Source organism: Oncorhynchus gorbuscha, linkage group LG23 (genome assembly GCF_021184085.1).
Source record: "Oncorhynchus gorbuscha isolate QuinsamMale2020 ecotype Even-year linkage group LG23, OgorEven_v1.0, whole genome shotgun sequence".
NCBI classification, from domain to species: Eukaryota; Metazoa; Chordata; class Actinopteri; order Salmoniformes; family Salmonidae; genus Oncorhynchus; species Oncorhynchus gorbuscha.
In genome coordinates this window covers 38,819,942-38,843,066 of record NC_060195.1, presented here as the reverse complement: position 1 = coordinate 38,843,066, position 23,125 = coordinate 38,819,942, and the positions used below count along the sequence as shown (strand labels likewise).

Sequence of the window (23,125 nt, the reverse complement as noted above, 5' to 3'; positions counted from 1 at the left end):
TATTGGCGTAAGCACCATCGGAAATACAACACGACACCTCTGCCTTTGTCCAGGTGCGCTGCCAGGCTATGCCGTGGCCATAACGGTGGGCAACGCCATCAAGAACCGGGCCTCCAATGAGGAGATCCTCACCGTGCTCAAAGACGTGCCAAACCCCAACCAGGAAGATGACGATGGTCAGTTAGCCCCAAAGCACTCACCTTCTCGGTGTCCCTATATCCTACATACACTCATTACAGTACTGTACACCATAGGGATATGTTCTGCTCATTTCTCACTCGCTCCTCCTTTGTCTGTTTCCAGATGAGGGTGAGGGCTTCAACCCCCTAAAGATAGAGGTGTTCCTGCAGACACTCCTCCATCTGGCTGCCAAGTCCTTCAGCCACTCTTTCAGTGCCCTGGCCAAGTGAGTGACTGTTATTCCGACCCACGCCCTCCATTTATGTGCCCTCCTCTGTGCCACAGAAAAGGGTGGCATTGTTCAGCCTTGAGGCTTAGTGTAGCATCGCTATGATACCAGTCCTGTTTCCATCTGCCAGGTTCCATGAGATTCTGAAGGTCCTGACGGACTGTGACGAGGGCAAGCTGCACATCCTCCGGGTGGTCTACGAGGTCTGGCGGAACCACCCACAAGTGAGACCGACCACCCACCTCCGTCACCTACACTAGAACCCTCATTTCCACAGAGTTAATATAGATTTTGTGAATTGTGATGTGACCATAGTGTGTATGGAGAAATATGAGTCTGTAGTGTAACTGTGCAGTTGACCTTTCTCTGTCTGTGCAGATGATCTCTGTGCTGGTGGACAAGTTGATCCGTACACAGATTGTGGATTGTGCAGCTGTAGCCAACTGGCTCTTCTCCCCAAACATGGCTCATGAATTTACCAGGTGGGTGTTAAACCCTCTCTGCGTGTGTGCCCGCACGCGCATGTTTGCTGTGTCTTCCTTTGCTTTAAATCAGATCATGCAAATATCTCGATCAATAGTTTTCGATTATCCTAATATGTACTACAGTATAAGAAAATCCACGGTTTTGAAATGATCAAACTCATTGTTACTCCATGCTTGGCCGTGTGGTGGGCAGGTTTTACGTGTGGGAGATTCTGCACTCCACCATCCGTAAGATGAACAAACACGTCCAGAAGATTCAGAAAGAGCTGGAGGAGGCCAAGGATAAGCTGGAGAGGCAACAGCATAAGAAGGTAGGCAGCAGGAGTGTGTCCTATCAACCGCTGCTGTAAACACTGCCTCTTTATAGGCTCTTTAAATGCACAAATCGACCAGCCGCATTGCTCTGAATATTGTACTGATTGTGCCAGTAGTTTCTCTTCCAAGGTTTGCACAAAGCAGAATGTTCCCTTGTCTATAATATAGTGACCTTTTTAGATTGTGCACTAGTTTTGCTTTCTAAACATGCATCACACGTGGTATTTTCAACCCAACACATTTAATTTGGCCTTGAATGGACACACTGTCCCTTTCAAACATATTAAAACATTTTGAATTAGTTTAGTCTGTGTTTGCTGATAATAGACATTACCAGTAGATGCCAGTGCTGCCACCATTTTTAAAGGGACGAGAGGAGCTAAATACGCAAATAAGATTCACTCTTTCTCTTCCTCAATCTCTCTCGTGTGTTTGTCTCTCTCCCCTCCCTATCTCAGCAGAAGGACAGTGGCGATGAGGAGGACATGGAGAAGAACAGTGAGGATGAGGACGGTCAGCTGGAGGAGCAGATCGAGCGTCTGCAGGAGAAGGTGGAGTCGGCCCAGAGTGAGCAGAAGAACCTCTTCCTGGTCATCTTCCAGGTAGTGCATGGAAAATAAATCTTTGAAGTTAAATGTACAATGTCAGCAACATGGTTTCCTGTTTTTGTTTTCAACTGTTCAGCGCTTTCAGTGATGCTGAGGAGAGGACAGTAGACATCCTGTCACTCCAACGTGTTTTGTATGAGTCCATAGTACCCAGCCTGATTTCATCCTTTTTTCCCCCTTCTAATCTTTGTCCCTCTCTTCTGTCCCCGCAGCGCTTCATCATGATGCTGACGGAGCACCTGGTGCGCTGCGAGACAGGCAGTGTGGACTTCAGCACGCCCTGGTACAAGAACTGCATCGAGAGGCTGCAGCAGATCTTCCTCATGGTATTAGCTAGCCTTTCTCGCCTCGGCCGTCAGTCCCTGTTCGTTCAATTCCATGTCATTTCAAGGTCAACTGATGTTCATGTGGTTCTTTTTGTGTTTTCTTTGTAGCATCATGTGACCATCCAGCAGTACATGGGGACCCTGGAGAACCTGCTGTTCACCGCCGAGCTTGACCACCACATCCTAGCTGTTTACCAGCAGTTCTGTGCCCTGCAACTCTGAGACCCTGCACACACACCATTACTTTACATTTGCCATACTCTATATATATATACACACACACACACACACACACTTGCATCAAGATGTCCTCATTACTTTTAAATGTTTATTTTATGTATGAGTGCCATTGACGGTATTAACTATAAAAGACCATATTTGAAGGAGGATTTGTTTATTTGGTGACGTAGTACATTTGACAGATGTTAGAATCTGTCTCTCGGGTCTTATGCCATTTCTTTGTATTGGTTTTTTTCTTTCTCCCCCTTCATTTTGCTGTTCATTTTTACCACGTTACTCGTAGCCCTATTAAGGTGGCTCTTTTAAAAAAAAGAACTGAGGTTGCAACAAGGCAGAGGGTGGCTTTCAGTTTTGCTCAGGCGAGCCTGAATCCAGAGTGCTCTATTTTTTTTATATGTATTTTATGTGAATTGAAATTGGGGAAATGATTCAAACTCCTGTAGAGTCTTATCTGCCTGTATTATCTGTATGGTGTCTGAGGGGAGTGCAGTTCTGTTTGTCACTGTGTAACACTTTGGAACAGTGATGAAATAAATACACTGAAACGGCTTCCTCTTACAAAAGAAATCTCTCTTTCTTAACTTTAGAACTTTTAGATAAATGGCTCATTTTATCAGCTGCCTGTATCTTGGTTGGTGTGTAAGCATGTGGTAAATGGCACATAATAGTATCCAGGAGAAATGAAAGTGTTTTGACAATTCACTAAGTTGTATGTATTTAGAAGTGAATTAAACCAATGACTGACATGGTGGTTTATTTGACTATAAAGTATATTTACAGGAGTAGTTTAAAATACCAAATTTACACAATTGAATGTGTAAAAGAATTTGGTACTGACAAAAAAATGTGCCATCATTCAAATACCTGGAATATTATTTTATGAACTAGTCTGTACACCCCACAAGCATACATGTCCACCACCATCACAGTTTAATTCCGTTGAAATTTCAGTCAATTCAGGTATTGGATTACTTTTGCATCATACATTTAATGTCCAACTTAACAGACTGAGCCGAAATGACCTCTGCTCCGTATCAGTACAAACTGTGCGGTGTATAAGATGCTATTCATCTTAGAGCATAACTGTATAAAAGGAAAGCCCCGTTTCAAATCGAGTAACTTATGATCACTGTTTACCACCACCGTTTAAGCAATATTAAATATCACTATTGTCAAAACTGTAATCATTCACTTGGGACGAGAAAATGAAGCAGTATAGCAAAGGTAGAAATGACCTTTCAGTTACATTCCGTGCTTCTGAAATGATGCTAGAGATCTCAAAGCAGTTCAGTTAACCCCTGACCTGTTCCTACTTTTGGTCAGAGTTTGATGTGCTGTCACAGGTTGCCAGAGTTGGCTTTTTTCCACCAGCCTGTGCCTCAGCATCCAGTCTCCTGTACTTCGTGTGGAAGAAGATAACGAAGCAGCAGGTAAAGACACTGAACAGGCCTGCCATCACCAGCATGGGCACTGTGGAGACGTACACAGAAAAAGACAAAGTCAATGACTGGAGCTAAGACATTTTCAGACATTTCTACAGGAACTAATCACAGTGTGTGTTTGAGAGAATAACGCTGCTAGAGCCACTGCAAAGCACCAGACAATAACAATACAGACTTGTTCCTCTTTATCAAGTCCCCAGAGGATTTCATTATGTTATATTTAGAAATAAGAGTGGCAACTTAACTGAACATAACCTCCGGCATCACTGTGTTTTGGCCTTGGGCACGTAACTTATTTTTGGAGGGCAAATATTTTTTTATGTATTTGTTGTAAAATAAACTATAGCTTGTCAGGGCACCTGTCCCCTCAATTTCAATGGAAATAATGTATTTGCAACAGTACCAGGCAAAAGTTTGGACACACCTACTCATTCAAGGGTTTTTATTAATGTTTACTATTTTCAACATTGTACAATTATAGTGACGACATCAAAACTATGACATAACACATATGGAATTATGTAGTCCCCCAAAAAGTGTTAAACAAATCAAAATATAATTTATATTTGAGATTCTTCAAAGTAGCCACCCTTTGCCTCGATGACAGCTTTACACACTCTTGGCATTCTCTCAACCAGCTTCACCTGGAATGCTTTTCCAACAGTCTTGAAGGAGTTCCCACATATGCTGAGCACTTGTTGGCTGCTTTTCCTTCACTCTGCAGTCCAACTCATCCCAAACCATCTCAATTGGGTTGAGTTCAAGTGATTGTGGAGGCTAGGTCATCTGATGCAGCACTCCATCACTCTCCTTCTTGGTCAAATAGCCCTTAGACAGCCTGGAGATGTGTCATTGTCCTGTTGAAAAATAAATTATAGTCCCACAAAATGTAAACCAGATGTGATGGCGTATCACTGCAGAATGCTGTGGTAGTCATACTGGTTATGCTTGCCTTGAATTCTAAATAAATCCCTGACAGTGTCACCAGCAAAGCAGCCCCATACCGTCACACCTCCTCCTCCATGCTTCACGGAGGGAACCACACATGCGGAGATCATCCGTTCACCCACTCTGCGTCTCACAATGACACGGCGGTTGGAACCAAATTTGGACTCATCAGCCCAAAGGACAGATTTCCTTCCGGTCTAATGTCCATTGCTTGTGTTTCTTAGCCCAAGCAAGTCTCTTCTTATTGGTGTCCTTTAGCAGTGTTTTTTTTGCAGCAATTCGACCGTGAAGGCCTGATTCACACAGTCTCCTCTTAACAGTGCCACAATACAGTGCGACTGACACGGCCCGCTACCAAAACCTGCGGGCTCTCCTTCACCGCAGCCAACGTGAGTAAAACATTTAAACATGTTAACCCTCGCAAGGCTGCCGGCCCAGACAGCATTCCTAAACTCATCCTCAGAGAATGAGCACAGCAGCTGGCTGGTGTGTTTACAGACATATTCAATCAATCCCTATCCCAGCCTGCTCTTCCCACATGCTTCAAGAGAGCCACCACTGTTCCTGTTGCCAAGAAAGCTAAGGTAACTGAGCAAAACGACTATCACTCACTTCCGTCATCATGAAGTGCTTTGAGTGACTAGTCAATGATCATGTCACCTCCACCCTACCTGACACCCTAGACCCACTCCAATTTGCTTACCGCCCCAATAGGTCCACAGACGATGCAATCTTAATCACACTGCACACTGCCCTAACCCATCTGGACAAGAGGAATACTTATGTAAGAATGTTGTTCATCGATTACAGCTCAGCAGTTAACACCATAGTACCCCCCAAACTCGTCATTAAGCTCGAGACCCTGGGCCCCGACCCGCCCTGTGCAACTGGGTCCTGGACTTTCTGACGGGCCGCCCCCAGGTGGTGAGTATAAGAAACAACCTCCACCCCGCTGATCCTCAACACTGGGGCCCCACAAGGGTGCGTGCTCAGCCCTCTCCTGTACTCCCTGTTCACCCATGACTGCGTGGCCATGCACGCCTCCAACTCAATCATCAAGTTTACAGACGACACTACACTAGTAGGCTTGATTACCAACAACGACGAGACGGCCTACAGGGAGGAAGTGAGGGCCCTCAGAGTATGGTGTCAGGAAAATAACCTCACACTCAACGTCAACAAAACGAAGGAGATGATTGTGGACTTCAGGAAACCGCAGAGGGAGCACCCCCCTATCCACATTGACGGGATAGTAGTGGAGAAGGTGGAAAGTTTTAAGTTCCTCTGCGTACACATTACGAACAAACTGAAATGGTCTACCCACACAGACAGCGTGGTAAAGAAGGCACAGCAGCGTCTCTTCAACCTCAGGAGGCTGAAGAAATTTGGCTTGTCACCAAAAACACTCAGACTTTTACAGATGCACAATTGAGAGCATCCTGTCGGGCTGTATCACTGCCTGGTACGGCAACTGCTCCGCCCACAACTGTAAGGCTCTCCAGAGGGTAGTGAAGTCTGCACAACGCGTCACAGGAAGGTCAAAAAGATCATCAAGGACAACAACCACCCGAGCCACTGCCTATTCACCCCGCTATCATCCAGAAGGCGAGATCAGTACAAGTGCATCAAAGCTGGGACTGAGAGACTGAAAAACAGCTTCTATCTCAAGGCCATCAGACTGTTAAACAGCCATCACTAACATTGAGTGGCTGCTGCCAACATACTGACTCAAATCTCTAGCCACTTTAATAATTAAACATTGAATGTAAAAAAAATGTATCACTAGTCACTTCAAACAATGCCACTTTATATAATGTTTACATACCCTACATTACTCATCTCATATGTATATACTGTACTCTATACCATCTACTGCATCTTGCCTATGCCATTCAGCTATCGCTCATCCATCCATTTTTATGTACATATTCTTATTCATTCCTTTACACTTGTGTGTATAAGGTAGATGTTGTGAAATTGTTAGATTACTTGTTAGATATTACTGCACGGTCGGAACTAGAAGCACAAGTATTTCGCTAAACTCGCATTAACATCTGCTAACCATGTGTATGTGACCAATAACATTGGATTTGATTTGATTTGTTGAGATGTGTCTGTTACTTGAACTCTGTGAAGCATTTATTTGGGCTGCAATTTCTGAGGCTGGTAACTCTAATGAACTTATCCTCTGCAGCAGAGGTAACTCTGGGTCTTCCTTTCCTGTGGAGGTCCTCATGAGAGCTAGTTTCATCATCAGTTTCATCAAAGTTCCAAATTGACTGACCTTCATGTCTCAAAGTAGTTATGGACTGTCGTTTCTCTTTGCTTATTTGAGCTGTTCTTTCCATAATAGGGACTTAGTCTTTTACCAAATAGGTCTATCTTCTGTATACCACCTCTACCTAACACTTGTTTTGGTTACTACATGATTCCATGTGTTATTTCACAGTTTTGATGTCTTCACTATTATTCTACAATGTAGAAAATTGTGAAAATAAAGAGAAACCCTGGAATGAGTTGTGTCCAAACTTTTGACTGGTACTGTATTTTGTTAGCTGTGGCAAAGCATGTGTTGTCTAGGATGCCGTTTCAGCCAACATTTCGGTCTGCCACATGCATCTTGTGTTATTTTCATACAGATGCAAAGTCTTAACTGCTAACAAAACAACCAATAGCTGTAATTGCCTGCAGAAATGTAATGGTGGGCAACCATACCTTAATTAGCATTCATATACTATTTGAATCCCTCCGATACATATGGTAGTTCTTGACTTACCCCTCCAACTCAAGGCCGCATCCCCTCCTACAGAACAGGTAGAGAAGGGCGAGTAGGCCATTGGTTTGGTCAACCCCTGAAGAAGCAGTATATAGATAACTGACTGGATCTGTCTGAAAAAACAAAAACAAGCACATTCTTGTTAACACATAGCCCTTTATTCACACTCTTGCTCTTTAGTCTATGTTCTTGTATGAAACAGTGTATCAGACAGATGTACCCTGATATAAATATCAGGCCTGCTGAGGTGGCCTCCCCAACTGGGTAGGAGCACTCCACAGACAACTCCATGGCAACCGGGTAAATGGAGAAGCCGAAAAAGCCGAAGAGCGAACAAGCAACGGCCACGGCTATTCCCTGATTCCGCATCTGAGATACCTGGTAGGGGGAAACACACACACACACACACGGATGAGAACGTGTTACACACAAAACTGCTTGGTAAAAATAGAAGATGTAAAGATAATGGTACCAACAGAGAGGGCTGCTGTGCTTCTAGCTCATAGGAAAATGTGCAGCATTTAGTTTTTTAATGTATTATTTATTACATTATTAGACCACACGTTTTTTTGTGTTATTACATACAGCCGGGAAGAACTACTGAATATCAGAGTGGTGGTAACTCACCAGCACTACCAGCATTACAACCAGGAATATGACTTTCCCAAAGCGAATCCTTTGTTCGCACCCCCCAGGGCAATTTAACTGATTCCAGAGTCCGACCCAAAACACCGCCGGCAGAGGAGAGGTACTCGGAGTGGTCTTCTAGTTCGCTAATGTTCAGTCTCTGGATAATAAAGTTGATGAGCTCAAAGCGAGGATTTCTTTCCAGAGAGACATCAGGGATTACAACATCTCTCTCGGGATATACTGTATGGGGAAGTCCAGCCAGCTGGGTTCTCAGTTGACTGCGCAGACACGAATAAATATCTCTCCGGGAAGAAGAAGATGTGCGGTGGTGTTTAGAGACTCATGGTGTGATTGTTTACCCGACCTAGAATACCTCACAATCAAATGCTGACCGTATTATCGCTGAATAGAATTATCTTTGGTTATAGTCACAGCCGTGTATATTCCCCTTCAAGCCAATATCACGACGGCCCTCAAAGAACTTCACAGGACTTTATGCAAACTGGAAACATATCCCGAGGCCACATTTATTGCAGTTGGGGATTTTAACGAGCAAATTTTAGAAAAATAATGTCGAAGCTCTATCAACACATTGACTGTAGTACTCGCGCTGCTAAAGCACTCGACCACTTCTACTCCAACTTCCGGGATGCCTACAAGGCCCTCCCCCGCCCTCCTTCGGCAAATCTGACCATGACTCCATTTTGCTCCTCCCTTCCTACATGCAGAAACTCAAATGTGTGACTGTGACTGTGACTATTAAAACCTACACTAACCAGAAACCGTGAATAGAAGGCATAATTCGCACAAAACTGAAAGCGCGAACCACTGCATTTAGAAATATGGCAAGGTGACTTGGAATAAGGCAGAATTACAAACAGTGTAGTTATTCCCTCCGTAAGGCAATCAAACAGGCGAAATTTTAGTACAGAGACAAAGTGGAGTTGCAATTCAACAGCTCAGACACGAAACGTACATATGTGGCAGGGTCTACAGACAATCACGGACTACAAAAGGAAAATCAGCCACGTCGCAGACACCATCGTCTTGATTCCGGACAGGATAAACACCTTCTTCGCCCGCTTTGAGGGTAACACAGTGCCACCGACTCGGCCCGCTACCAAGGAATGTGGGCTCTGCTTCTCCGTGGCCGAAGTGTGTAAGACATTTAAGCGTGTTAGCCCTCGCAAGGCTGCTAGTCCAGACAGTATCCCCAGCCCCATCAGAGCATGCGCAGACCAGCTGTCTGGAGTGCTTACAGACATATTCTATCTCTCCCTATCCCAGTCTGCTGTCCCCAAATGCTTCAAGATGTCCACCATTGTTCCTGTACCCAAGAAAGCAAAGGTAACCAAACTAAATTACTATCGACCCATAGCAGTCAATTCTGTCATCATGAAATGCTTTGAGAGACTAGTCAAGGATTATATCACCTCTACCTTACCTGTCACCCTAGACCCATTTCAATTTGCTTACCGCCGGAATAGATCCACAGACGATGCAATCGCCATCACACTGAACACTGTCCTATCCCATCTGGACAAGAGGAATACCTATGTAAGAATGCTGTTCATTGACTATATCTCAGTATTCAAAACCATAGTACCCACCAAGCTCATCATTAAGCTTGAGGCCCTGGGTCAGAACCCTGCCCTGTTCAACTGGGTCCTGGACTTCCTGACAGACCACCTCCCCAGGTGGTGAAGGTAGAAAACAACACCTCCACTTCGCTGAACCTCAACACTGGGGCCCCACAAGGGTGTGTGCTCAGCCCCCTCCTGTGCTCCATTTTCACCCATGACTGCGTGGCTACGCATGCCTCCAACTCACTCATCAAGTTTGCAGACAACACAACAGTAGTAGGCTTGATTACCAACACTAACAATACAGCCTACAGGGAGGAGGTGAGGGCTCCCGGAGTGTGGTGCCAGGAATATAACCTCTCACTCAGCGTCAACAAAACAAAGGAGATCGTGGACTCCAGGAAACAGCAGAGGGAGCACCCCCATATTATCCTTATCAACAGGACAGCAGTGGAGAAGGTGTAAAGATTCAAGTTCCTCGGCGTACACATCACTGACACACTGAAATGGTCCACCCACACAGACAGTGTGGTGAAGAAGGCGCAACGGCGCCTCTTAAACCTCAGGAGGTGGAATAAATTTGAGTGGCACCGCACAAACTTTTACAGATTCACAACTGAGAGCATCCGGTTGCCTGGTACTTGGAGAGTATCACCGCCTGGTACTGCAACTGCACCACCAGCAAATCCAGAGGGTGGTTTGGTATGCCCAACGCATCACCGGGGGCAAACAACCTGCCCTCCAGGACACCTACAGCACCCATGTCACAGGGAGGCCAAAAAGATCATCAAGGACAACAACCACCCGAGCCACTGCCTGTTCATCATGCTATCATCCAGAAGGCTAGGTCAGTACAGGTGCATCAAAGCAGGAACCGAGAGACTGAAAAACAGCTTCTATCTCAAGGTCATCAGACTGTTAAATAGCTATCGCTAGCACATTAGAGGCTGCTGCCTATAGACTTTAAATCACTGGCCATTTAAATAAATGGAACACTAGTCACTTTAGTAATGTTTACATATTTTGCATTACTCATCTCATATGTATATAATGTATTCTATTTTACTGTATCTTAGTCTTTGCCGCTCTGACATTCCTTGTCCATACATTTATATATTCTTAATTTCATTCCTTTACTTAGATTTGTGAGTATAAGCTGTATGTTGTCAAATTGTTAAGTATTACTTGTTAGATATTACTGCAGTCGGAGCTAGAAACACAAGCATTTCGCTACACCCGCAATAACATCTGCTTAACACGTATGTGACCAATTCATTTTGATTTGATACCTTGAAAGAAGAAAAACTGAAAATATATGCTGTTTTCTTCCACCCCAAACCTTAGTTTGGAACATGCGTCACTGTTTCATCATCACACCTATTCATGAGGTACTAAACTGATAACCCTGAGGTTTGATCCCAACTCACCACTGAGAAGGCAATGCAGGCCAGCGCTGAGAGGCTCATGTTGACCTTGGTGACCTCAGTGAACTTCTTGGTCTTGTCAACGTAGAGACCCAGGAAGCCAGCTCCGACTATACCGAACACGATGAAGAGACCTCCGCACAGTCCTGCAAAGTCCTGCAACAACAACACACATTGAAAATATTGTTCAGGAAACCAATTCATGGGACATATTTTTTTCATATTTTGCATGGAAAAACTAATCTTGTTGGTCCTTTGGGACCATTGATGTTTGCTTACATTAGTGTACCCTCGGACACACATAATCTGCTCCAACAGTGTAGAGAAGCAGGTGAACACAGCAATCCCCGAGCCGAAACACAGCAGGAGAATCATGTAGGCCTTGTTCCTCAGGAGCTACAAAGGAACAGGAGGCAGACAGGCACAGGTTACAGTGGGTTACGGATGCTCCTGTTAGAAGATAGCCATCAGGGATCATTCAATGCTGCAGAAATTTGCAGAAATTTCAAGCAGTATCCAAATCCATCGGATATAGTGATCACAATATAGTAGCCATATCTAGGAAAACCAAATTTCCAAAGGCTGGGCCTAATATAGTGTATAAGAGGTCATACAATACGTTTTGCGGGGATTCCTACGTTGATTGATGTAAAAAATATTTGTTGGTCCGTAGTGTGCAATGAAGAGCAACCAGATGATGCACTTGACACATTTATGAAATTTAAACTTCTTCACAACAGTATCTCGGACCTGCCTGGTGTGTTCCTTGTTCTTCATGATGCTCTCTGCGCTTTTAACGGACCTCTGAGACTATCACAGTGCAGGTGCATTTATACGGAGACTTGATTACACACAGGTGGATTGTATTTATCATCATTAGTCATTTAGGTCAACATTGGATCATTCAGAGATCCTCACTGAACTTCTGGAGAGAGTTTGCTGCACTGAAAGTAAAGGGGCTGAATAATTTTGCACACCCAATTGTTCAGTTTTTGAAATTGTTAAAAGAGTTTGAAATATCCAATAAATGTCGTTCCACTTCATGATTGTGTCCCACTTGTTGTTGATTCTTCACAAAAAATACAGTTTTATATCTTTATGTTTGAAGCCTGAAATGTGGCAAAAGGTCGCAAAGTTCAAGTACTTTCGAATACTTTCGCAAGGCACTGTAGAGCCATGACTACATGGAACTCTATTCCACATCAAGTAACTCATGCAAGCAGTAACATTTGATTTCAAATTTGATTTCAAAAACAGATAGAAATACACCTTATGGAACAGCGGGGACTGGGAAGCAACAAAAACATAGGCACACACGATAACATACACACTATACACACACGTACACATGGATATTGTGTTGTAGATATGTGGTAATAGAGTCGGGGCCTAAAGGCAGACACTTAATGTGTTGTGAAATCTATTGTTAATGTTTTTAAAATGGTATAACTGCCTTCATTTTGCTGGACAGAGAGTAAGAAAGGAAGAGTCTCTGCTAATAAACACCAAATATACAATGCAATATGGATGCTGCTACCCCTCTCAAATGAAGTATAATGAGCCTGAACCTCAGTACCATCAGGAGTGAATTAAATGTTGATGGGGACTACAAATATTATTAGTACAGTATTGTCATTCTTTGTGTGTATAACTCCTCACCAGCTTGATTCCCTCCAGGAAGGGCTCTGAGTTGGAGCTTTCGGCACTGGCTGAGGGGGGCGTTGGGGGGGCACTATCACGGATCCCCACTGTTGCTAGGAGACAGATAATGGCTGCTGGTACAGCATATATGAACAGCTGGGAAGATCAGTGAACGCGGATAAAGTATTAATGTAGTGATAAATATATATGCAATCTAAAGTCAAGACAATCTGTTTTACTATTTCTTCCTTAACTCACCAATAAAGGGATGTTGTTGGTAGTCCCCACAATCATAGGGGAAAAGATGCTAGCAATGAGAATCCCAAGGGGATTTGCTGAAAGGAGAAATAGAGAAACACAACCGAAAAATGTAAAATATGCCGCCATGATATTGTCCTTTGTTTGGAGCTTAAACGAACAGACATTTTGGACTTTCTCTTCCTACTTTTTAGGGGATCTCAGTTCCTATGACTGAAAAGCTGATTGAAAAGCTGACTGAAAAGCTGACTGAAAGGTTACTGAGGCTGACGGAAAAGCTGACTGAAAAGCTGACAGAAAGCTGACAGAAAGAGGAGCAGTTGGCAATTCAAAACACATATGGCAAGTGGTGACTAAACCAATAATGCTGACTTGACACAGGTAGTTTTAACAGAGTAACTGATGGGAAATCTGTGGTGGACAGGACAGCAACCATAGCTCACTCACACATGGAGGCTAACATATTGGCGGTGGCCCGCTGGTGCTCTGGGAACCAGAGGGCTGCCAGCTTGGTGGGAGTGAAGATAACCAGGGGCTGGGCCAGGGCACATAGGGTTTGGCCCCCCATCACCACGGGGAAATTGGCTGCACTTGGTAGGTTCCTCATGATGCCCACGAAACGCAGCACAGCTCCCAACATGTTGAGCCAGGAACCCAGCACCAGCTATAGAACAGTCAGAAAGGCAAAATGTCACAATGGGCACGATTTAGTAAAAAAAGTGCCATCTGCATGTGGGCAGCTTCCTCTATCACTGACAGCAGACTTCATATCCAAAGCCCACACACTTTCTATCTGAGATTTTTCCAGACAAACTCAAACATTCACACTTTACTGAATGTCCCTCTTACACCTCTCATCCATATCTCTTTCATCATATCTCTTTCATGCATATTTATTTCATGCATATCTTAAAGGAACAGTCTGTATCTTTCATTTCAAGCACTGGACAGACTCCCCTCACAGGTTTGTTTTCAGTGTGTGCACAGCGTTGTAAACACATATTCTGCGAGATACTGTAGGCAAGGCAGATTTAATGGAATCTGGTCTGTTTTATTCAGTTAACCTTTATTTGCCCATGAAGTCCCATTGTGGTCAGGAGACCTGTGTGTGGTCTACCTTGACCAGACTGTACATACTGTGATTCGGAGTCCTAAGGTGTCCAGCATCCATGTGGTCCCAAAGCTGAGAGGAATGGCCACCACCATGTAGATCATGGACAGCCAGTTGATCTGGTCCAGGGTGACACCCATGAACTGGGCTGAACGGTCTGCCACTGGAGCAAAGGTCAGCCATAACTGAGGACACAAGCACAAACACAAAGGAAGAGGGTGTTTTAGGATCATTTGATTATATATACAATAAATGTGTTATTACATTATTTACAACTTGCTGCTTGTGCACAAATGTTCTTCACTGATATTTCCATTCTATCTGCCCAATGTTACAATGCAGTGACACAAAGGTGTCTGATCGGACACCATCTGTTAATATTCCAGTCCAATCAAGATGTCAACCAATGAGACGTAAAGCTTGATTTATTCTATTGAACCTTTCTTTATTTAACCAGGAAGTCCTATTAAGGACTGAATACCTCTTTCCCAAGGAAGATATTGCAAAATGGCATGACAAATGCAACCCACTGGTATACATGTGATCATGTGATAAAAAGATACATCACTTAGCAGGAAGTAAACCACAGCCTTGCCTTGTGGAACTCCAAGTCACGTGAAAACAGAAGCAATGACTCACAAGGCACTAGCGTATGACCCAGCTTTAGGCCGGACTATTCAAATCAGAGGCTAATATGGAGTGTTTACATAGGCTTATTTGCAAATAGTCTGGCTAGCCATTTAAGCTGTTTAGAAGCCTCTTGGACCTAGACTTGGCGCTCCGGTACCGCTTGCCGTGCGGTAGCAGAGAGAACAGTCTATGACTTATATTGGCATTCATTGGTCAAAATGAATATGTAGAATTCCTATGCTGAGGAGAGAGACCAACCATCCCAGCCCAATAAACAGTGATAGGCCGATACAATCACAGCATGTTAACCATATACAGTTTGACCCCTGTGCCTTCTCCTTCAAAGATTAACCTAACTTTAACCTCTTAGATGTTGTCCCTTATATAGGAGACTTTGAGCGGTTGTGGACCGGTTCCAACTTACATTTTGGTGTACAAAGCCCCCTGTGAACGTTGCAGGGTCCAGTACCTTATAGTGCCAGAAAGCCCCAATTGTCTGCTTTCCACTACTTCTCAATCAGCAGAGCTTACTTGAAGTGTCAGGTTTCACACCCAACATTTGCATAGGGAGTGACATGTCTCATTTTCTGGCCTATCCAGACAAAGTTTCAATTTCATCTGCCTCTGAGCACTAGATTCCAGCCTACTCAAGAGCATGTTGTGTCTCAACCGATGGCGGGCACCACACTAAAACCTCAGATGATTTAAAGTAAAGTCTAAGCTAAAACACGCAAATATGAAGGCACAAATTAATTCCTTCAATTCAGTACCGCTCTTCACCATGCCCATAACTGGCCGAACAGGTGGTCATGGCCGAACAGGTGCTGTACCTCCTTTCCCTCCTTCATGGAGCAGTAGTTATAGTCATAACTGTACCTTCCCTTTCAGTCACTCAACTCAGTACAACAAATCTATGAGGACATGAAATCACACCCCAGGGCACCGAATGAAATTGCCAATGGCAGACCACTCAGAGTTCCAACCCGATAGGAAAACCTGCGGTACCCGGGTATTGTGCAATCTGCATGCTGCTTAATGACACTCTCCTGACCCAGTGGTAACCACACAGTTGGCTACACAGGGGGCAATGAAATCCAACTCGCCGTAGAACAGATATCTCCTGAAGGCAACCCTTTAACCAACGCCCAAGACGTTGCGGCACGTGCACCGTTAGGTAATTCTCGCCTTTTGCTGTCATAGCGGAAGAGAGAAATAGCCCCCGAGCTGCAGTTTAGAAAGCCCCCGAAAACTATCCGGATTAGCAAAACAGACAAAAAGTTGGACACTCAAACGTACACCCCTAGGCCGCTCAATGCACAAATCAAATCAAATTGTATTTGTCACATAAGACATGGTTAGCAGATGTTAATGCGAGTGTAGCGAAATGCTTGTGCTTCTAGTTCCGACCATGCAGTAATATCTAACAAGTAATCTAACCTAACAATTTCACAACAACTACCTTATGCACACAAGTGTAAAGGAATGAATAAGAATATGTACATAAAAATATATGAACGAGTGATGGCCAAACGGCATAGGCAAGATGCAGTAGATGGTATAGAGTACAGTATATACATATGAGATGAGTAATGTAGGGTATGTAAACATTATATAAAGTGACATTGTTTAAAGTGTCTAGTGATACATTTATTACATCAAGATGGCAGTATGCAGTAGATGGTATAGAGTACAGTATATACATATGAGATGAGTAATGTAGGGTATGTAAACATTATATAAAGTGACATTGTTTAAAGTGGCTAGTGATACATTTATTACATCAAGATGGCAGTATGCAGTAGATGGTATAGAGTACAGTATATACATATGAGATGAGTAATGTAGGGTATGTAAACATGGCGTAACGCTCATACGGATACAGGGCATGTAACCTCCACTGCTCCTCAGAAGCAAATGGAGGAGGCGAAAAGGGAAATAGCTCAAAGCCAGAGACCTGTAGGACATAGTCATGACCTTAGCAGCAAAGGGTGCAATAGGACGCAACGTCACCTTAGAGTCAACAAGGGTGAACTTTATACAAGAGGGGTGAATGGATAACATGTGAGGATCTCCAACACATTTGGCTGAGGCCAAAGCCATGAGCAGGGCGGTCTTGTAGGAGAGGATTTCAGATCCAATGACTCCATTGGTTCAAAGGGGGCCTCACAGAGCACATACAAAACCAAAGCCAAATCCCAAATGGGTGCAATAGGTTTAGAATCCGGGTCCCCGCCTAAAAGGAGAATGATCTCCGTGAACCAATGTTGTTTGGGCCAACGGGAAGGCACAAGGATCAATGACAATCCCTCCAGATGCACCATTTCCAGCGTGGGCTGAATCAGGTCCACAGGGGGAAATGCGTCAAGGAGCACCCAGAGCCCTTATCGAGAAAACCAGTCAACAACGCACGTTTTCTTATGATGAGTAAAGATCTATATCATCCTGGCCAAACATTTCCCATATCTGGGAGATCGAAGAGAACGGGTGCACCCCTGGATAGCAGATCCACACCTGTATTGAGGCACCCGGGGGGATGCGTCGCCCGGAGTGAGGGAAAGTGCGCACTGCTCCACAGCAGTAGTGAGCGAGCCAAGGATAAGATGGTTAGAGACTGCACCCTTCCCTGTCTGTTGATGCATGCCAGAAACCCCCAAATGTAGCTGCCCTCAGGGGGTGCATCTGTCGTGATCACCTTGCGGGATATAACTCATCCCATGGGGGTTCCCAGCGACAACAAAGCCCATTGGCATAACGGGGCCACCCGGAGTGACCAATTTAGGTGGCGCGATGCGTTCATGTGCCTATCACCCACCGCTGAAAAGGTTGCATCAGCAACAGCCCGGGGGAAACCATGGGTATCATAGAAGCCATCATCCCCAATTGACGCAGGCACTGGTGAAAATGCGATATGTGACCCAGCCAAAATCAGGCCAAGTAAAACCGGAAACCATACTGCCTCTGCTGGGACAAGAACGTTTATGTCTATCTTGAGACCCAGAAACAGAACGTGCTGAGATGGAGTCAAACAGCTATTCTCTTGATTCACTCTGAAACTCAAGAGACTGAACATGTGAAACCAGCATGGATGTGTGTAACACAGCCTGCTCCCTCGACTCCGCTACCACCAGCCAAATATCCAGGTAGTCCAATTTCCTGAGTCCCAGACACTCGTAGGCTACACAGCCTCGGAATGGAACCTCAGGAACTTCTTGTGAGGGGGATATTATTGCCACATGAAAGTATGTGTCCTTCAGGTCAATTGAGGTGACCCAATTGCCCGGGCGCCCTGTAACAACCGGCTGTTCGTGACCATTCTGAATTTTTACACCCTGAAGTCCTTGTTTAGGGCACGCAGGTCTAAAATGGGGGCAAAGTCCCGCCCTTTCTGGGAACCAATAAATACTGGGTGTACCGGGCCTCTGACATGTTCGCATTATCCAGGGTAACACTGTGCATGCACGCCATTGGTCGACACAGACAGCGAGTCTCCCGCAATGTGCCATCTGAAGCAGCATAAAACCAAAATGTGGGGGGGGGTTCACCATTCTCAACAACCGAGTGTCTGAATGTGGGAAAGGGACTCTTTTTATTGAGCTAGTATGTGGAGGACAACACACACTTGACACCCGTGAAAACAATGTAACTCGGGGTAGAAACAATGTGTTTAAGTGCCTTTTAAGAGCACAGGAGCTCAAGTAACGGCCGAAGCTGTACCCTGGTCGGCCGTAGCCAAACACAGAGGCACTGTTGTCACCGTACCGTATGCAGTACCGTATGCTAGCCAAGCCTGCTGCCAGTGTAGAGCTAGCAGAAGAAAACCGGGTTAAGCTAGGGCAGCTGTCACATGCCTCAGCCCAGGCAGACAAGGCATTTGATCTGACCAAAGCCTCAATTCATCCATGGTTCCCATAACTCAGACCCAGCCGAGGCTCCTGTGAGAGGAAGTCCTAAGAATTCTACCCATTTGGGGTGGCAGAGAAGCCTAGTGGTTAGAGAATTGGACTAGAAACCAAAAGTTTGCAAGTTCAAGTCCCTGAGCTGACAAGGTACAACTCTGTCGTTCTGCCCCTGAACAAGGCAGTTCCTAGTGATTGAAAATAAGAGTTTGTTCTTAACTAACCTGCCTAGTTAAATAAAGGTACACATTTGCCAAGGGAATCTGGTCACACTATGTACTTGGGAACAGGGCAAGCCACTGTTACTGACACCGTCCCTTCATCTCACACACAAGTTGAGCAGAGGCAGCAAGAGCATGCGCTGCTCCGAGACATACCAGACAACAAAATGTGAGTATCATTTAATTTATTTGGGCATGGTCTTGAACCTGAACCCGCCTTGTTAGCCTTCGTCGTTTTGGTTGCGTTAACCATCTTACTCAGCCAGTTAGCCAGGCTAAACAGGCAGAAGAATAACTAACAAATTGGTCGGGAACTTCACCAAACTAGTTATTAAACTTTAATATATAAAGTACAGAAGGATTTTTTATTTATTTATTTAACTTGGCAAGTCAGTTAAGAACAATTTGTTATTTACTATGACGGTCTACCCCGGCCAAACCCTATAGGACTCCCAATCACAGCCAGTTGTGTTACAGCCTGGACTCAAACCCGGGTCTGTAGTGACACCTCTACCACTGAGATGGACTGCCTTAGACCGCTGCGCCACTCGGGAGTCCAAGTATGTCCGCCCTCTTGGCCAGTTAAGTTGGAGTAAAGCCTGACACATTTTGCATTCCAATATTATAATTTTTGTGTGAATTGTTCTGCTCAGTTAGAGGTGAAGAGTGGAAGAATAGAAGGAATGAATCCGTGTCTTGGGGTCATCACCTGTGGAAGATGGGGCTTCGATTTACATTGTCAGGCGTGATTTGCCCTAAGGCACACATCCCCAATTAAAGCAATAGCCCCAGGGGTACATTAGCTTAATTCTCTGAAATATTGGGGTGCACCATATGGCAGATACCTTCACAGTACCCTTGTAGAAGTCTGAACCAAATGCATTTTGACTCAATGAGTGATATGCTGAAGGGGTTCATGATGACTCCTGAAACGTCACTATAGGCTGCTAAGCTACTGTATTTTATAGTGAAGGGTAAACACTAATTTAGGATCTGCAGCAGTCTGTCCAAATCAAATCAAATGAAATTGTATTGATCACATACACATGTTCAGCAGATGTTATTGCAGGTGTATTGACATGCTTGTGTTTCTAACTCCAACAGTGCAGTAATATCTAACAAGTAATATCTAACCATTTCAAAACAATACACACAATACACACAATTCTAAAGTTAAGGAATGGAATTAAGAACATATTAATATTTGGACGAGCAATGTTGGAGCGTCATAGACCAAGATACAGTAGAATAGAATAGAAGGACTTCCTGTGACATTGGGTGCTGTAGGTATCCTGGAGGGCAGGCAGTCTGCCCCCGGTGAGGCGCTGTGCAGACCGCACCACCCTCTGGAGAGCCTTGAGGTTGTGGGCAGTGCAGTTGCTGTACCAGGCGGTGATAAAACCCCACCTTCTCCACTGTGGTCCCGTCGATATAGATAGAGGGTTGCACCCTCTGCTGTTTCCTGAAGTCCCCGATAAGCTCCTTTGTTTTGTTGACGTTGAGTGAGAGGTTATTTTCCTGCATCACACTCCCAGGGCCCTCATCTCCTCCCTGTAGGCTGTCTCGTCATTGTTGGTAACCAGGCTGTTGTGTGGTAACCAGCTACTGTTGTGTCGTCTGCAAACTTGATGATTGAGTTGGAGCCGTGGGTGAAACGGGAGTCATGGGTGAAAAGGGAGTACAGGAGGGAGCTGAGCACGCACCCTTGTAGGGCCCATGTGTTGAGGATCAGCTAAGTGGAGGTATTGTTTCCTACCTTCACCGCCTGGGGGGCGGCCCTTCAGGAAGTCTAGGACCGAGTTGCACAGGGCAGGGTTCAGACCAAGGGCCTCAAGCTTAATGATGAGCTTGGAGGGTACTATGGTGTTGAATGCTGAGCTATAGTCAATGAACAGCATTCTTACATAGGTATTCCTCTTGTCCATGAAAGCAGACAGGGATAGGGAGAGATTGAATATGTCTGTAAACACTCCAGCCAGCTGGTCTGCACATTCTCTGAGGACTCGGCTAAGGATGCCGTCTGGGCCGGCAGCCTTGCGAGGGTTAACACGCTTAAATGTCTTACTGACGTCGGCTACAGAGATGAAGAGTCCACTGTCCTTGATAGCTAGCTGCGTCGCTGGCACTGTGTTATCCTCAAAGCGGGTGAAAAAGGTGTTTATCTTGTCCGGAAGCAAGACGTCGGTGTCGCTTTCAGTTTTGCGCGATTGCTGCCATCTATCCACGGTTTCTGGTTTGGGTAGATTTTAATAGTCAAAGTGGGTACATCTCCTATACATTTTCTGACAAACTCATTCACTGTATACATGTATTCGTTGATGTTATTCTCAGAGGCTACCCAGAACATATCCCAGTCCCATGATCAAAACAATCTTGAACCATGGATTCCGATTGGTCTGACCAGCATTGAATAGTCCATAGCACGGGTACTTCCAGTTTGAGTTTCTGCCTATAGGAAGGGAGGACCAAAATAGAGTCGTGATCAGATTTGCCGAAGGGAGGGTGGGGGAAGGGCTTGTAGGCATTTCGAAAAGTTGAGTAGCAGTGGTCCAATGTTTTCTCAGAGCGAGTGCTACAGTCAATGTGTTGGTAGAACGTTGGTAGCGTTTTCCTCAGATTAGCTTTGTTAAAATCCCTGGCTACTATAAATGTGGTATCAGGATATGTGGTTTCCAGTTTGCATAGAGTCCAGTGTAAGTATTTGAGGGTCATTGTGGTAACGGCTTGAGGGGGAATATACACGGCGGTGACTAAAACCGAAGAGAATTCTCTTGGGAGGTAATGTGGTCATCATTTGATTGTGAGGTATTCTAGGTCGGGTGAACAAAAGAACTTGAGTTTATGTATGTTATCACAATCACACCATGAGTAGTTAATCATGAAACATATACCCTTCTTCTTCCCGGAGAGATCTTTATTCTTGTCTGCGCAATGAACTGAGAACCCAACTGGCTGTATGGACTCCGACAGTATATCCAGAGAGAGCCATGTTTCCGTGAAACAAAGTATGTTACAATCCCTGATGTCTCTCTGGAAGGAGATCCTCGCACTGAGCTCGTCAACTTTATTATCCAGAGACTGAACATTATAGAGTAATATACTCGGAAACGGTGGGTGGTGAGCGCGCCTACTGAGTCGGGATTAGGAGTCCACTCCGAATACCTCTTCTCTGCCGGGGGTCTTTTGGATCAGCCTCTGGAATTAGTTCAATTGCCCTGGGGGGTACGAACAATCAATCCAATTCGGGAAATTCCTGAACATAATGCTGCTCGAGAACATCTACATTTTAAAAAGTCTAATAAATTCATGTAATATAGCCTATACCATCACAATAAATCCATTATTTATTCTAGACAGGTCTAAAGAAACATGATATGAAGTAAATGTAGCCTATTTCAGAAGAACAGAATAGCATACATTGTTGCTATAAACTACGCCATATGGCTGTAGGCTACACTAGTTCATTTATCAAATGTGGCAGTAGGGAATCACATAATATACCATATTATATCAGGATCACAAACAATAGAAAGAGGTCAGACTTTTCAAAAGTAACCTGTAGGCTACATGTCAGTGTCACATGCTTCTCCAGTTCATTTACCTTTTAAAACAATGTAGTAATAGAGCCATAGAGATTGCTACATTGTTGTAACATTGTAGCAATCTGAGAAAGGGAGATTATAACATTGGTGTAACGTTGTAACAATCTGAGTCACAGTGAGTTTTACATTGCTACAAAAAGTTACAAAATCACACCATGGATTTATTGACAGATTTACAGCCAATTTAATGTATGAGACAGCAAATGATCATTAAAGCCACTTACTATGGAGTTTGAGCAATTTAGCAAGCACAACACGAACAGAATGAACCATCTCCTCTTGTAAACTTTGAACACAATACATTTTTCGAGTACTGGATTGGGTTTAATCGGAATGACGTCGTCCCGGAATTCATTAACATCTTCCATTAGTAGTGTTGTATCCAGCCTGATGCAGTAGACTTTAAAATATCAAATGAGCATATTTGAACCAAGGGTATAGTGCATTTAAAACGTTTATTGAAAACATATCCTACATTGTCATTCCGATAAAGCAACACAACCAGCTGGTTTGAGATCAACAACACCGCACAGTGTTTTTAGTGGGGACGGGTATTCATTACGGAAACCGGTTACCGTTT

General features: G+C 44.4%; 2 protein-coding genes across 4 annotated transcripts in view; one reads left to right on the top strand and one right to left on the bottom strand.

The window, feature by feature from the left end:
• LOC124010828 (nuclear cap-binding protein subunit 1-like) overlaps positions 1 to 7,959 on the top strand; it is a 12,299-nt gene extending 4,340 nt beyond the window's left edge. The window contains exons 15-23 of one of the 3 annotated variants that reach the window (XR_006834506.1): positions 54 to 176; positions 304 to 406; positions 540 to 633; positions 788 to 891; positions 1,088 to 1,205; positions 1,668 to 1,811; positions 2,030 to 2,143; positions 2,252 to 2,438; positions 7,941 to 7,959. Coding sequence is in view for 2 of the 3 variants with exons in the window: in XM_046323547.1 (XP_046179503.1) it covers positions 54 to 176; positions 304 to 406; positions 540 to 633; positions 788 to 891; positions 1,088 to 1,205; positions 1,668 to 1,811; positions 2,030 to 2,143; positions 2,252 to 2,365 (914 nt within the window). In the remaining variant the exon portion in view is untranslated. Of the gene's footprint in view, positions 1 to 53; positions 177 to 303; positions 407 to 539; positions 634 to 787; positions 892 to 1,087; positions 1,206 to 1,667; positions 1,812 to 2,029; positions 2,144 to 2,251; positions 2,933 to 7,940 lie in introns of those variants that run through there. The other 2 variants (XM_046323548.1, XM_046323547.1) reach the window with 2 other exon arrangements.
• On the bottom strand, positions 2,521 to 23,125 carry LOC124010829 (solute carrier family 49 member A3-like). The gene is made up of 10 exons (XM_046323549.1): positions 22,770 to 23,125; positions 14,223 to 14,381; positions 13,533 to 13,749; positions 13,086 to 13,162; positions 12,846 to 12,983; positions 11,466 to 11,582; positions 11,190 to 11,342; positions 7,770 to 7,927; positions 7,550 to 7,662; positions 2,521 to 3,853 (listed from the first exon to the last, which is right to left on the bottom strand). Exons 1-10 carry the CDS (start codon positions 22,911 to 22,913, stop codon positions 3,693 to 3,695), a joined length of 1,437 nt encoding a protein of 478 aa, XP_046179505.1. The 5' UTR covers positions 22,914 to 23,125; the 3' UTR covers positions 2,521 to 3,692.